Source organism: Ammodytes marinus, assembly GCF_949987685.1.
Source record: "Ammodytes marinus genome assembly, chromosome: 7".
Taxonomy (NCBI): Eukaryota; Metazoa; Chordata; class Actinopteri; order Uranoscopiformes; family Ammodytidae; genus Ammodytes; species Ammodytes marinus.
The window spans coordinates 11,509,356-11,523,989 of record NC_137211.1 but is presented as its reverse complement, the minus strand read 5'-3'; the positions used below and the strand labels follow the sequence as shown (position 1 = coordinate 11,523,989).

The following is a 14,634-nucleotide window of genomic DNA, read 5'->3' as shown; positions in this document are numbered from 1 at the left end:
AAATGTTGCTGATCCCAAGCCTTTTGTACTGAATAATAAGTGACAAACCAATGACTAAATCAACATTAGGATGACATGGAGGTGGACTGGCAATAAATAGGATCCTGAGAGTAGCAGTCAAAGGGGGGATTTTCCAAACCCTGATTATCCATAATCTTGGACCACGTCACCTAGCAACAAATAATTGATTTTGTCCTGGACCAAGGCTAATCAGGATCTCCGAGAGTATCCAAATAGTATGTAATTTGATTTTCCCATTGGACTAGAGACTTACAAACTACCCCACTCAACAAGGCCTATTCATCTTTCTTTTCTTTGGGAAAAACAAAATAGTGCTGATATTCATACGAAAACAAAAACCGCACACCATGGTATGCCGCTGCCAGTAAAATAACTTTGTTAGCTCTCCCGTATCTTTGAGCTTCTCTGGCTCTTTTGTCTGCATAACCTGCAATTGCAAAACAGCAAAACATTCCCAAGACTTGCCATGTCATATCAAAGACAGGATCGTGATGCAGTCCGAGTACAGTGGCTGGCTGCTTTCTCAGTGGCTGGCTGCTTTCTCAGTGGTTATACATCTTGCTCCACTCTATACAAGTGTCCAGTTCTTTTGTGGCGGTGTGTGGGCGCACCTTGCAGAAGGCATTCTCAAAGTCTGTGAAGGATGGGGGTTTGGAGGATGTGGGGTGGCCGTGCATGGCCCCGCTGGGGGAGGATGCTGAAGACAGTGCCTGCTGGCTGAGCTGAAGCAACTCACACACTGAGAAGCCTTCTGTGCGCTGCAGTACGGCGCTCATCTCCCTCTCACTCAGGCTGCAGCCCTGTGGAGCCAGCGCCTGCAGCAGCACCTGCCTGCGCATACCCACATCTGGCAGGCCAACGTGATACCGTTTGGCAAAGCTCCGATGAACTGCATCTTGCAGCAGATCTGGCCTGCCAGTGGCACATACAAGAATAACTAGACCTGTGGTCCCCACTTGGGCTTTCTCCAGGGTGGTCAGCAGTGTCTGCCTCAAACCCTCCTCTTCCATGGCCTCGACCTGACTGAGCAGCACCACAGAGGGCTGCCGTGCCCCTGCCACTTGCAAAAGAGAGCCCAGAATGTGCTCTGCCTCTGCCTTTCCCTTAGAGGCCAGCATGGCTCCACTCAGCTGGTAGAAGGAGGCCCCTAGCTGTGAAGCCAAAGAACGAGTCAACGTCGTCTTACCCCCTCCCCGGGGGCCAAACAGCAGGACGGTTCTTGGTGGCCGCACCACTGGACTGGGCCTCAACACGGGCCACAGAAGGTCTTCCTCAAGGGCAGTCTTAACATGAGTAAGCCCAGCCAGTACGCCCCAGCCCAGTGCCGGACTGCAGTCCAGTAACTCCCCATTGACCAGGTCCAACAGTCGAGGGTCTGGGCTCTTCAAACTATCGACATTCAGGGCACAAAATTGAGGGCGCTTGATGGCCTGGGAGCGGTGCTGCTGCTGCTGTTGGATGAAGCCTTGCTCCGCTACGCCATTGTCCCCCGTCATCCCTGCTGGAGGGCTGTACTCCCCTGCTGCCCCGTACTGAGGAGACACCAGGGGCTGGGAGGAGGGCTTACTGGGCTTGAAGTTTTGAGGGTCTGTGCTTCCTGAACTGCTGAAGCTGTTTCCCCTGCACTCAGTTTTGTCATTCACACTGTAGGGGGAGTTTCCCCCAGCCTTCAAGGAGTCATAGCTAAACTTTCTATAACGAGACCCATCCCCACTGTCTTCCTCCTCTACACTCATCTCAAATGCTTTTCTTTTTAACGTCCCTACAGAATCCGATGTACCAAGGTTGGTGTTCTGGTAACCATAGCTGCCTCCTACCACTGTGGGCCTTGAGGGAACGGGGGTTGGGGCTTGTAAACCTGAGGGCAGGTAAGTTGCAGAGGGGTGGCTGTAGCTTGAGGCGAGGCTGGTCTGGGGAGGGTATGTGCTAGGGGGGTAGTTATAGACAGGTGTGGTAGGGCTATAGCTGGACACCAGAGTGGGGGTGGATTGGAGAGTGTGGAGGGAGGCAGGGGGAAGTGCTGCACCAGGTTGGGGACAGTAGCCTGAGGAAAGATAGGTGCCATTGTAGCTAGAGGGGTACTCGCCAGAGCCACTGCAGGAGCTGCTGCCGCTGTAGCCAGAGTCCGAGAGGTTACTGTTCACCACCGACACGCTATTAACCCCTGGAGGGCCTGCAGATGTGGCTACAGCCTTGGAACCAGAGAGGCTATCGTGGCCTCCAGGGGGCACCAGGGAATAGGAGGCGTCAGTGCTGTGCGTCAGTGGCCAGGGCTCAAGCTCAGTCTTCAGAACAGTCAGGCTCCCAAAGGCCCCCGGCTCTGGGTAGGCGCCCACAGTAGGTGGCCGGTCATACGGTGAGTCCAGCACTCCAGAATACTTCTCAGCGTAGCGCTTCAACAGGTTGGAGGCTGTGAGGGCAGAAATGTCGTCATTGGCCCAGGCGTAGTTGGACGAGCCGCGGCCTCGGCCAGCGTATAATTCCGCCTTGTGAGCCGGAGAGGTGGTGGTGGAGGAGACGTCCAGGTGCTGCTCAGGCCACTGGCTGAGAGGCTGGGCATGCTCTGGGTTCCAGTGCATCTTAAACAGGCCTTAGAAAAGAAACAAAGGGAAACAAGGTCATAATTATTCCTTAATTACAATTGTGTCAGAAAGGAGTGAATGAAGTGCATGAGGAACTTTGGTAGAAAGGTCATAATATGAATCAATTTCCATTCCTCCATTTCAACCAAAAATAAAACTAAAGCAGAGAGTGCAACTTCAATGATTTCCCCCCCATTATTCTGTGCAAAGTGACGCATGAATTGGGCCCCTCCTTTGCAAGCTGCCAGTGACAACTAATGGCCTTACTTCAGTCAAAGGAATCTGTTTCAGTGTTACCATCATGCATGTTAGAACAAGGTGTTCAAATTTCCCAGAGAGGGAGAGAAAGGTGGAGGGAGAAAGCGAAAGCTACAGAGAGAAAGAGAGTGAGCGAGAGCAAGTCGGGAGCTTGGATGTGTTGTTCTACAGTTTCCCAGGGAATATTAGAGTAGCGATAAGATCCCACTTCTCTTCTCTGTGCTAACATCTGCAAGTCTCCCAGAGGAGCTATTGTTATCTCCATGTGCATGTTGCTTTGAATGCCTGCTCCCTCCGCCCTGCACCCCCAAACTACCACCCACCAATCCACCCTTTCCACAGTGAGTACACCAGAGCTCCAAAAGCCCAGTGGCCGGCTGGACAGAGGAAGGGAGGGAGGGAAGAAGGGAGGGCTAGTGTGTGTGTGGACAGTGGTGTGGAGAGAGTGAGAAGAAAGAAAGAACGAAAGAAAGAAAGAGGGGGGTTGGGTTTGGAATAGCAGCATAGTGTGCTATTCATCAGCACAGTCTCCCATGGAACATTGGGAAAGTGGAATGTCTGTTCCTCTGGCTGACTTTAGGATTGGCCGAGGTCTGATTGATCATGGCTGCTGCACACAGAACACATTGCAAACAGGAGAGAGGGCAGTCGGAAAAAAAAGATTTTGTTCCATGAATTTTTTCCACCCTGCCTCCAAAAGCAAAGGCCGTTTTTTCCAATAAAATATTTGACCAGCATTGCATCTTGAATGTGTAGAACATGCATATGCTTGGCAGTCTATCAAGTCCTTTGCTTAAGTGTTTAATGCAATTTTCAGTGTTTGGATGCCATTTTATTTACACTCTGAAAGCCCTGTATATTTTATTTACACTCTGAAAGCCCTGTATAGTCAACTGTCACAATATGATAGTTATGGGATTGTCTATTTCATGAAGACTAGCGCTACCACTTGCTGAGGCATTAGCTTGACATTCCACACATAGCTTGGCATTATTGAACTGTCACAATTTAGCCTGAGGTGAGGACTACTCCAGCCAGAAAAAGGGAGGTAAAAACAAATATGTCAAAAGCCGCCATAACTGGCCTCTCTGCCTTTCGTTCAGAGAATGCCTGATGATGCATTATTCATGGCTGTCTGTATGTGTGGAGCCAGGCTTCTTATTGCCATTTAAATCATATCTCAATATCCACAGCTGGCAATTTTGCTGCTTCTCTCCAGCTCTATAGCTCACTCCTAAACTTTGGCCTCCTCCTTTCCCCTCTTCGCAAACCTCCCCATGTGTGTTTTCAGATTAAGCCTGATATTTATTCAGTCAGATGAGACCAGCAGACCAGATGGCCATTGGATTATCATGTCCTTCATATTCAAATCCACTGCCTTAAGTTCCCAATGGCCAAACTAGTTCAAGTGCTTCCCTAAGCTTCAGTCAACCCACACAACAACACACCCAAGATGTAAAGGAGCGTTCTCACACTCGGTTCTCTTGTGTGTGTTTTTTTCACAAACATGCTGAAGACATTGTCTTGTCCACACCCAGATGACCACATATTTTTGTGGTCTGACTCTCAGGTCTTTGTCCAGGCTGCAGAAACCATATATGTCCTGCAGGCCCTTCCCATCTGCAGCCCGACCAGTTTGTGAGCAGCCCCAATAATGGGGCCTGTGTGTGTGACAGAGATGGATGAGAGCCCAGGGGAGCTCATAAAACCTGCAGCGGGAAGGGAGGTATGGAAGAGGGAGGGAGGGAGAAGAGTGGACAGCAGGCACTTCGTCCTCTCTAAGCGGACTGGAGCGGACATTAGAGGACTCAGTGAGGCGGGCAAACTGCTGTCCACTCAATCATTAGTGAAGCACCAATACAGAATGGACTTCTCTCACACTCGCCCCTTGACAAACGTAATGACCATCTGCACATACCTGGGGATGCAATTCGCTGTTAAATCTGAGAGTAAATAATTTCTATTTCTAAAGAGCACAACACCTTCTTATTACTTTATATGTGTATATTTGACTATACTGACTGTAATTATTTCTATACGTACAGAGTGAATAAGATGAGTGACAGGCATCCATTCACCCCTTTTGAACACAGCAGGGCTGCAAGTGCAGTTTAGTCGCTTCCATGTAATGAGATTTTGCCTTCTGCTGGATTGTGTTTTTTAGAGCACAGTCTAACCAAAGCACACTGTGCAAACTCTAATCTACACTTCTGCTTAAATCAGAGCCATCATCTAGATTAATTCACTGGAGGAAGAAAGCTAAGATTAGAAGTAGGAAATCAGGACACTGTGGTCATACTGTGGGGAGCAGTGCAATCACTAGATTAAATAAATAAATAAATGTTTCAGTCCGATGCTAAATTGTAAAGGATCCTATACAACATAGAAAATAAGACACTAACTTATATTATTTGTTATGTAGATGCAAGTATTCTCTTTGCAACTTTTACTTGTATCATGATACTGTATCTTTTTAAATCAAATGCTGTTAAATTTTCCTTTCCTGCCACAATTCAATCAACTCTATTTTACACATACTAGAGGGGGGTGATGGATAGATAATTCAAACATATTTATTAAGAATATACAGAGACCAAGTTAAGTTTATCTAAATATGTGATTAATCGGCTTTTCTTTTTCTGTAACTTTTCTTTTTTCTGTCCCTTTTTTCAGCTGCCAGGAGGTTGATATGTTGTGTGCAGATGACACTTCCCACTATGAGTGTGTGTGTGTGTGTGTGTGTGTGTGTGTGTGTGTGTGTGTGTGTGTTTCTCGGCCCCAGGAGAGACAGATGTTCTTGCTCCTTACTGTCTGTGCAGCCATTGTGGTGGACGGCCGACCAGCAGACGTGCACGGCTCGGACAATCCAGTTGGCCCTGAGACAAAGCCTGAAGGATCCTATTGTCAGGGGCCTGTCTAATTATGGAAATCTTATTAATCTATTCAGCAGCAGTCCACTGACAGCTTTTGTGTCAGCCTGGGATTTATTGAGTGACCTGTGTGAGCTGCATCCTATTGTAGGAGTGCGTGATGAGGACAGTGGCACAGCTCTCTTCAGTAGAAACAAGCTTTATTTGGAGGAGGCCCTAAAATTAAAATTAGACTACTTATGGCGCAGGGGGAGTGTGATGGCCATGGTTCATTTCTAGCCTCAAAACGCTACAATCTGCCATCTATAAAGTCACTGAATCATGTTGACTAGGTGAAACTGAAGTAGCTCTATGGCCTATAAAGGCTGTAGTACTCTAGACTCTGTTGTGACTTCCTATAAAAGAAGTATTGGTGGGTGAAGTGAAACGTTATCTTGGAAGGAAGCCCTGAGGTAGAGGGCTCCATTACAGTTTCACAGCTCCCCTGAGGTTGCTTTCCCCTTCTCCCTTCCCGGCACTTTTGTTTTCCCTGCCCTGAGGAACAAAACGGACACGAATGCAACAGCCCATCTGGGACAGTGTGCTATTAAACCATGACGATTGTGAAGGGGCCGCTTGTAAACAAGAGCGCCGTGGATCAATCCAATCAGGACTCTATTCAGAGCTGAGCTCTTCCCCCCACCGCTGACCAGAGAATACCAACATCTTCACTTCATCGTATACCTCCACACAGAGGCATGAATAAGGGAGAGCAATGAACATAGATCTATACATCCTGTGATCCTCTGTTATTAATATTTAAAAATTATTAATAACATGAGCTTTCATGATGTTGACCTACAGATGGTTGCTCAGATGGTCAGTTTTACCTATAAAATATAGTACAAAGGGAAAAAAGGAAAGATGATAGTGCATAATTAATAAGTGGGCTTGAAGGTCGTGGCATTCATATTTTCTGTGAAGAAATTTCTTTCTGCCGCGTTGAAAATAATTCTACGTTGAGAATTCACTTCAAGCAGAAGAAAAAATAATATTTTGATACCTCTGAACAAAACTATTCAGAGAGTGCAGTGTCAAATGTTCTTGCCAATGCTGCTCCAGCTGTTGTGGCAGTAGGTCAGGGATTCAATCTAGAAAACAGCCACTTTAAACAGAGAAAGCTTGAAATTAGCGCTGTTACAATAAAAGGCACGAAGCCACACCAAAGCAGGATGACGGGCAGAATGTGGACATACAATATATTTGTGCTGATAAATCAAAAACTTGATCCTCTGACCACTTAAACAGTTGTTAAGTATTCAGCCAATGCAAGCTGACAAATGAGCAGTTGTCTTAAACTTTTGCTTGCCGGACATGAATATGTAGAAGTAAATGATGTCTTGCTTCAGGAAACTTTAAACACTTCTGTGCATGTGCAGACAAATCTATCCAATAAGTTAAGTATGCAAAGGGAGAGGCATCTGCACTCGGGATCTGTTATTTATCAGGGTTTGTTATCTTGATTTGTTGTTCACTCTTGAAGCACCTTAAGTCCTCTGTTCTCAAGTTCACTGTGATTTATGACACTAATATCAGGCAGGACATTCTCACTAGGCTGTGGCCGCCATGCCGCTGCATACTACCTGGAATGTCATAAAAACACCAATTTGAGAGGCAAGCCACATTTCACAGCGTGGCAGGTAGAGAGACTGGAAAATTGTCTCTGGACATTCCCTTACTTTGGAATGAAGTACACAGTTTATCAGCCCTTGCATAGTTTTTACCAACACAATGAAAACATTTTGATACATTCCTCATATACTGTATCTTTTGGGTGTTGTGGGTTTTACTATGTGTGTTACAAAATGGTACCCCTATAATCCTACAGTTGCTAAAGAGCCTGTGGTGTGGAGCCAGAGCCTTTATGGTGTGGGGTATTGTCAAAAGGCTGTTAAAGGAAGCACAAGGTCAATGCTCACAACCAAATTAAGACAGGGATAATTCCACACAGAGAACAACAGGGATCATACTTTATCAGATATGCATAGTTGGACATTGCTTAGGAAAATTATTATAAAGCTATGCTTTAGTCACGGGGCTGCTATCAATCAAACAAAACAAAACAAAAAACAATCCTTCACTTCCACTCTGTCTCTCCCTCCCTCCGGCTCATCTGCAACCTCTTTCACGCTCCTAAAAGATGCAATAACAGAAGAGTGCGGGAGCTCACACCTGCTGCCCAGTGCAAGAGCAGACGCAGCTCTTTTCAAACATGCCTCACCAGTCCAATCCCAGGAGGAAGGAGCCCATCTCCTTCAGTGGCATTGAGGGATGTCCTGTGTGTTTGTGTGTGTGTGCGTTCGTGCACCGTCCTCTTTCTGTGGGTAGAGCTATCTGTACTCCATGCATCGGAGTGATAGTTTGACTGACACTATTCTTTGTTTCCTCTTCCTTTGGGGATGTTTCAGGCCAGCTGTCAGAAGAGTTTCTGTCAGAGTGTACAGCTAATTTTATTATAACAGAGGGACAATATTACAACATTGTTTTTTCAAGATAACAGGATTATTTAATCATGCTGCCCTTTGTAATAATACATTTAATAAAATAACAAAATTACAATTATTGTTCAAAACAAGAAAAAAACAAGCTTCTATGTGAATAAATCGCCAATTCATTAGCAGTTTCCACATTTTCAGAGTGGCATTAAAAGTGGTTGTTTGCAGAGAGGATGAAGAGGAGCACTATCCAAACCACTTGATGGCATTTGTGAAACATTGATTAATTGACAAACGTGTTTTGAATTGTTAATGATAGTGCAGCAAAAACACCTCTTTCCTCAGGACTATCTAAAACTAAAAAGCCTCCGGAATAATTGCTGGATGCGTCACTCCATGCTCGTAATTTTAGAAACAACTCCCCCATCCCCCGTGCCAGCTAATGCACGTCCACAAATGGCAGAATCCCCCCCTCCCCCCTCCCCACAAGAAAAACAGGGTCCCTATTTTCTGTGACTGCAGGCTGGCTTTAGGTCATTGTATCCACTAATATATCAAAGAACAGCTGTCCTAAGGCTCTGTGATGACCAATCACCCCCCTCCATCTGTCCCACTCGCTCTCCAACTCTATCTTTTCCTTGCAATCTCCTTCTTCGCCCGTTTCTCTGCTTCTCCACCTCCCTTATTCCCTTCATTCCCAGCGAGCACGTTGCTTTTCCCTACATTTCTGTCTGAATCCCCCGTCTGTGCTCCCAGCTTATACTCTCAGCACATGGACAACTCGAGGATTTGTTGTTTTCTGTAATGACACACACAAATTAAAAGAGAATTCAATACATTCAGTGCCCGCACTTCCCTCAGCGGCAATGCACTTTATGATCACCGCACTACAAACACCTAATGGCATACCGATTAAAGTGTGTTATTTCTCAAGCGTAGTCATTTGCTAATTAGCTGGTGTGAAAGACGCTGTGTCTCATTGTCGAGCTGTGAATTCTGCTGCCTCAGGAATTCGGTGAAGTGTTGCCATCCAAATGAGCCTCACCCCCCTTGCGTCTTAATTGGGCCCTTAACGGGAGTTGAGGTATCCTTAATGAGCTGATGAACCCTTGGAGAGACAGAGCATAGGGCCAGTGGACTCACAGGGCCCTGGGTCCCTAACCTTCTTTTCTTGTGGACAGACGTATGCAAACAGACACAAACATTCACAGATACACACAACCACACACAAGTACACACGCACGCACGCACGCACACACACACACACACACACACACACATACACACACACAGGGGGCTAATTAGAGCCCATTCACACCCTACATTAATGATCCTGGCCCTTATTCACACACACTTCAGCAGGCTGTGTGTTTACAAAAAGGGCCTCACAGACCCCTCCACTGCAACACTTGGCCTACAATAGGGATAGACGCTTGCGCAGCCCTCCAACCTGCTCCTTTGGGGGCCACAGTGAATTCTACTCCTTCCTTTTCTATACAAACTACTTCATGACTTAGCCGAGTCATTCACAAAGACACTCTGCACAAAACATAAAAACGGAGCCGGAGAGAAAAAGGATAGGGTTCAGTCAGAGGAGAGCAATAAAAACTGCCAGATCTGGAGTCCTGCTCTGTGTGTGTGTGTGTGTACGTTTTCTGTTTTAAAAGAAAAAGTATCGCTACACCAGCAGGGGCCCCCAGCAACAAGAGTTAGGGCACTCCTGGGTTGGCGGCCTGGGACTGATTTAAGAGTGTGTTTGAAGTGCAGATTACAGATTCTTTGCACCAAATCCCTCCAGGAGTATCCATGGCCCCTGGAATCTCTCTCAGGTTTCCTCTCAGGTCCGGCCGTGGCTGCTCGCCCCAGCTTGAAGTCCTCTGGATTGTCCGGACACAAGGACCAAGGCCGGACACGGGGGGAGAGAATGTGACCAATATACAACGGCTGAAATTGGTATCTAAATTACAGAGACTGGATTTGTGGGAGCAGTCCTGAAAAAAAACTGAAGAGTGCCGGTATAGCTGTAAAGCTGTACCTGCTTTAACCATGTGTCACCATGTGTGCATTTACACACTGGAACCTGCGTATGTGCAGGGGCTCAAATGCCTACAGCAGGAGTCAGAAGTAGCGTTGGGAAGCGGGAATGCTCCACATTCCTACAAAGGGGATTCCAACATGGAGGTGAGAGTCTTCGCATGTCCTGCACATATGCAAAGTCCTTCACAGTCAGAGATTTTTTGGTTCAGCAGGCTTGCGCCCACACACTTGAACTAATAAAACAGGGGCTTCAGTGTCACTAGCAAGCACAGGTGTGTGTTTGTGTGTCACTGGTCTGAGAAGTAAACAACGTGAATAGCTAACACTGCTGTGTGCGCTTACACGTTCCCTCTGTCTACATAAATGCACACTAGCGGGCTGTTCCGAAATGATCTCGACCCCACAGGAGCAATGCAGAACAGAGCTACTCTGTATATAAAAAACCCATGGAGTTACTGGGACGAGCAGATGAAAACCAGCATTGTGCATCTTGATCATAGGAGCAAATCACACAAAAAGGCTATTTCGTTGTCTGCTGGGAGATTCCCATGAAGGACCAGCAGTGCGTCGGCTCTGAAGGCATGCTAAATATTCCAACAGCAGTTTGTGACATTCTTGGATGTGCTGTCCACTTAAGCCGCAGTGTTTAGTCAGTATGGACTAACAGGGTGCAGGGAGCTGATGGAAGGACCTCTAAACCAGGGCATGATGGAAAGAAGCACAGGCATGCATGAATGTTCTTGCAAATTACTGCTCCAGTTGTGTTATTTGCAACTTACTGGATTTATAGCTATATAAAATTTTTTAAAAATCCCCCGTTAAAAGATAACAAGTTCTGGGAGAACTGGCTTGAATCAACCACAAGCCAGTTGTGATAGGACATCAAGTATTTCTTAACAACTACATATCTAGCAACATATAATAATTCTATTCATCTGATCAGTTGTCAAATAATAGCATTGGATATTCAAGAGTGAAAATGTACAAAGTGGCATGGCAACTATTAAATATTTGCTCATGACGCTATAATCAGGCTGTTTTGTCCAGTTTGAAATCTCACACCCACACTTACATTGCTTCAGAAATCCATTTTTAGGATGCAAAGAAAACAAATCCAGGCCTTAAGAAGTAATATTTTTAAATTAACCATTCTGTTTTATTTCTCCCTTTTTTCTCGTAACTGTCATGCCGATAATGCTCCTTTGAGGCGAGCTAGGAGCTGGGGAAAAGGGAGTCTTGAGGCCGAGGCTGCAGAGGCAGCCCCATGCTGGCTGGCAGACAATGCTGTTTTGGAGCCAGAGCACTGGACTCAAATGAAACCTGGTGGGAGGGTGCAAAAGGGGGGGGCCAAAACTGGACACGTCAGTTATTAGGTCAGCATTGAAGGGAGAAAAGGGAGGGGGGGTGGGGGGGTTAGGGAGCAGCAGGCAGCATGTGTGGTGGAAAGTCCTGAGTTGTATTGGTAAAATGACACTGGCAGAGCCAAGGGGTTTCTTCTGCTTAAACCATCAGCCCCTGCAAACTCCCTCTGTCCCTCTTCCTTCCCCTAACTGTGTCTTCCGCCTGGTGATGAAACATTCAGACAGGGCCAGTGCCCGCGGTTTAGCATTTCCACAGCGTACGTCAAGAAGAAAGTCAGGTTTCTGCACCAAGGCTCGCACATTTTCACAGTAACCAGTTTTTTTTTTTTCTTCTGTGTGCAAAGTACAGAACGCAGAACCCACTCCTGCTAATTGTTGGAGTGGGCACTCATTGATTCAGGCAAGGTCCAAATAAGTCAAGTGGGGGTGTTTGGTGTGGCATGCAGGAGGATACAGAGGTAGAAGTGCAGAGTACTCACTATAGGGGACAATAGGACTCAGCATTCTGTGGAGCTGGTCTCAGTAAGGAGGAATGCTGTTTTGTGAATGCCAGCTAAGGTAAGCACCCGTCCGGCTGTAGTCCATCACAAGCGTGTGCTCGCACTGACAACAGAACAGCCCTGAGAGAAAGAGCGAGAGAGAGAGAGACAGGTGAGGCGGTTACAGGCTGCTGCACAATGTCTGGACACATACTCACATATCAACCAAGCCTTTCACACAAGGTCACACCAGCAACACAAACTTGAACACACAAACACAGACCAGAATTCACCCACAGTGTGATAGAATTACTGACCAACCTGAGAACCCTATCAGCGTAACAAAAACGCACGCGAACGCACGCACACACACACACACACACACACACACACACACACACACACACACAAACAAACACACAGCCAAATTGGTGCACAGAAGGGTATTCATTATAGGCCGGCATTAAGCTGATTGTGAAGCTGCGTTCAGCTTCTAAAGAGGGCTTTCTAAATCTGCCTCACAAAAAGACTCCATGCATACCATTGGTCTGTGCACTAGGGCAATAAAGACTGCATTCTTAGAAGACACTTTTGGAGCTGCATGAGCAAAACGCAAAGGAATAAAATGTTTGGTAATGGTAATGTTTCACTTTTTAACGTATCTAAATGGAAACACCTGTTTGAGGTGTGCTGAAAATTGAAGTCATACAATAAAATAAATTATTAATTCACTATGATTATGTTTGTCTATTTTCAAAAGGCAAGGCAAATTAAAATGTAGTCTCTACTCTGGCTTGGGTTGTAAATATATTTTATTCATGCACAGATTGAAGACAGCCTCATCCTCCAGTTTTTGTTTTATTTTAATATGAGGCACCTCTCTGAGCCAAACACAGATTCAAACTATCCAAAAATAAATTTGTAACATAGTATGTTTTTTTAATTCTGTGGACACCACAGCACGTTTTTAATTAATCAGAATTGGTGCTAAATTGCTCGGGATATCAGTGTAAAATCATTAAAGCAGGAATTTTAATTGTCTTCCTTTTTTTAATCAGTGTCAATATTTCCGTTTACATACAGTCCACTTATAGAAAATAGGGATTTACTGTGTCTACTGAAAAAAACTAATCGCAAGCAACACATTAAACAATCTGAAAATACACAAACAACAGTATTAAACGGAAATGCCTTTTCACATTATTACAGTTGTCACAGAGAGGCACTTGTAACGACCAAAAACAAACAAGTCCATAATCTATTTACATCCACTCATATACCCTCATGAGAAAGAGAGAATTACGCAACGACCACACGGCTGTCCCTGGACACCAACAGGCTTCCCGTACAACACTGCCTCCGACTTCGACCCCTAGTGCTCTAACTGACAGTCAACTTTTAACACTCAGCTGAGAATACCTAACTACACTGCAGCAGAAAACCACAGCTTCCACTTAAAACAAACACTGCTCTGTCCTTTCTGTCTGCACATTTCAGAGAGAGACTGAAAGGACAAGGCAGAGTAAGAGTTACAAGGCTTGCTTTGCTCAGGTCTCATGGTCAGTGGCCAAAGAGGAGAGCTGCTACAACACGCTCGGCGCCGGTCCTCCTCTAACTTCAGCCAGCCAGCGGAGCCAAGTCAAACAGCAAGGAGAGCAGCGGGCAATGACAGCAGATAAACACAGAGATGCAGAGAGGACGGGCAGCCTTACCTATTCATGCCGGCATGTCCTCCATCAGATCTGAAAGCGCTACGATAATCCCTGAAGCAGAACGGACTTGTGTGTGCACTGCTATGCTTTTTCCACATATGGGACACAACTCCACTCCCTCTCTCTCTCTCTTTCTCTCTCTCTCTCTCTCTGGCCAGTGACAACCGAGTGAGCACTCAGCTCCCCTCCCCCATGAATCTCCCATCCCCCTCTCCCTCCCCTCCTTCTCTCCCTTTATGCTAAAAGTATTTAAGTACAGAGAGAGAGATAGAGAGAGAGAGAGAGAGAATGAGGGGAGGGCAGCCGAGAGGGGGGGGGGACTGACCAATCGAGCTCTGAAGGGGAGAGGGGGCGAACATACTGGAGCTTGGACACAGAGAACAGTGGAGAGAGAGAGACAGAGAGAGAGACAGTGGCTTTGGTTGGTTGGAGGGAAATGACCAGGGCAAGTTTGGTTTGCCCCAGGAGGATTAAAAAAGAGCTGAAGGAACAGTGGTCAGATTGTGGTGACCACACGGTGAGGAACAATCCCCATTTCTTCTCTTGACTGACTTAAAAACAGAAGCAGTCATCAGAAATGTTTCAGAGTTTCATCTATTTCGTGGTCAGGTGCTGTTCCATTTTCATTTACTCGCCTCACACACAGCTGTCAGGCTGTTTTTAGCGCCACACGGCCCAGTCATCTCCTCCTGTTACACGGAGCTGGTACTCCAGTCAAGCTCCCCTGTCCATCACAATTATTCATAAACAAGTGAGCACAGAGAGTGAGCGGGCCAGCTGAAAACAGAGAGGGACATTATGATCTTATGTTTGGTGTGTAGAGCATCCCATGCACTTCCC

General features: G+C 46.2%; 1 protein-coding gene across 1 annotated transcript; it reads right to left on the bottom strand.

Moving 5' to 3' along the window:
• Positions 1 to 563: 563 nt before the first annotated feature.
• fignl2 (fidgetin like 2) lies at positions 564 to 12,116 on the bottom strand (the record flags this gene model as incomplete). Its single annotated transcript, XM_080030807.1, has 2 exons — positions 12,083 to 12,116; positions 564 to 2,611 (listed from the first exon to the last, which is right to left on the bottom strand). The coding sequence occupies exons 1-2, from the start codon at positions 12,105 to 12,107 to the stop codon at positions 564 to 566; spliced, it is 2,073 nt and encodes a 690-aa protein (XP_079886933.1). The 5' UTR covers positions 12,108 to 12,116.
• Positions 12,117 to 14,634: the final 2,518 nt, after the last annotated feature.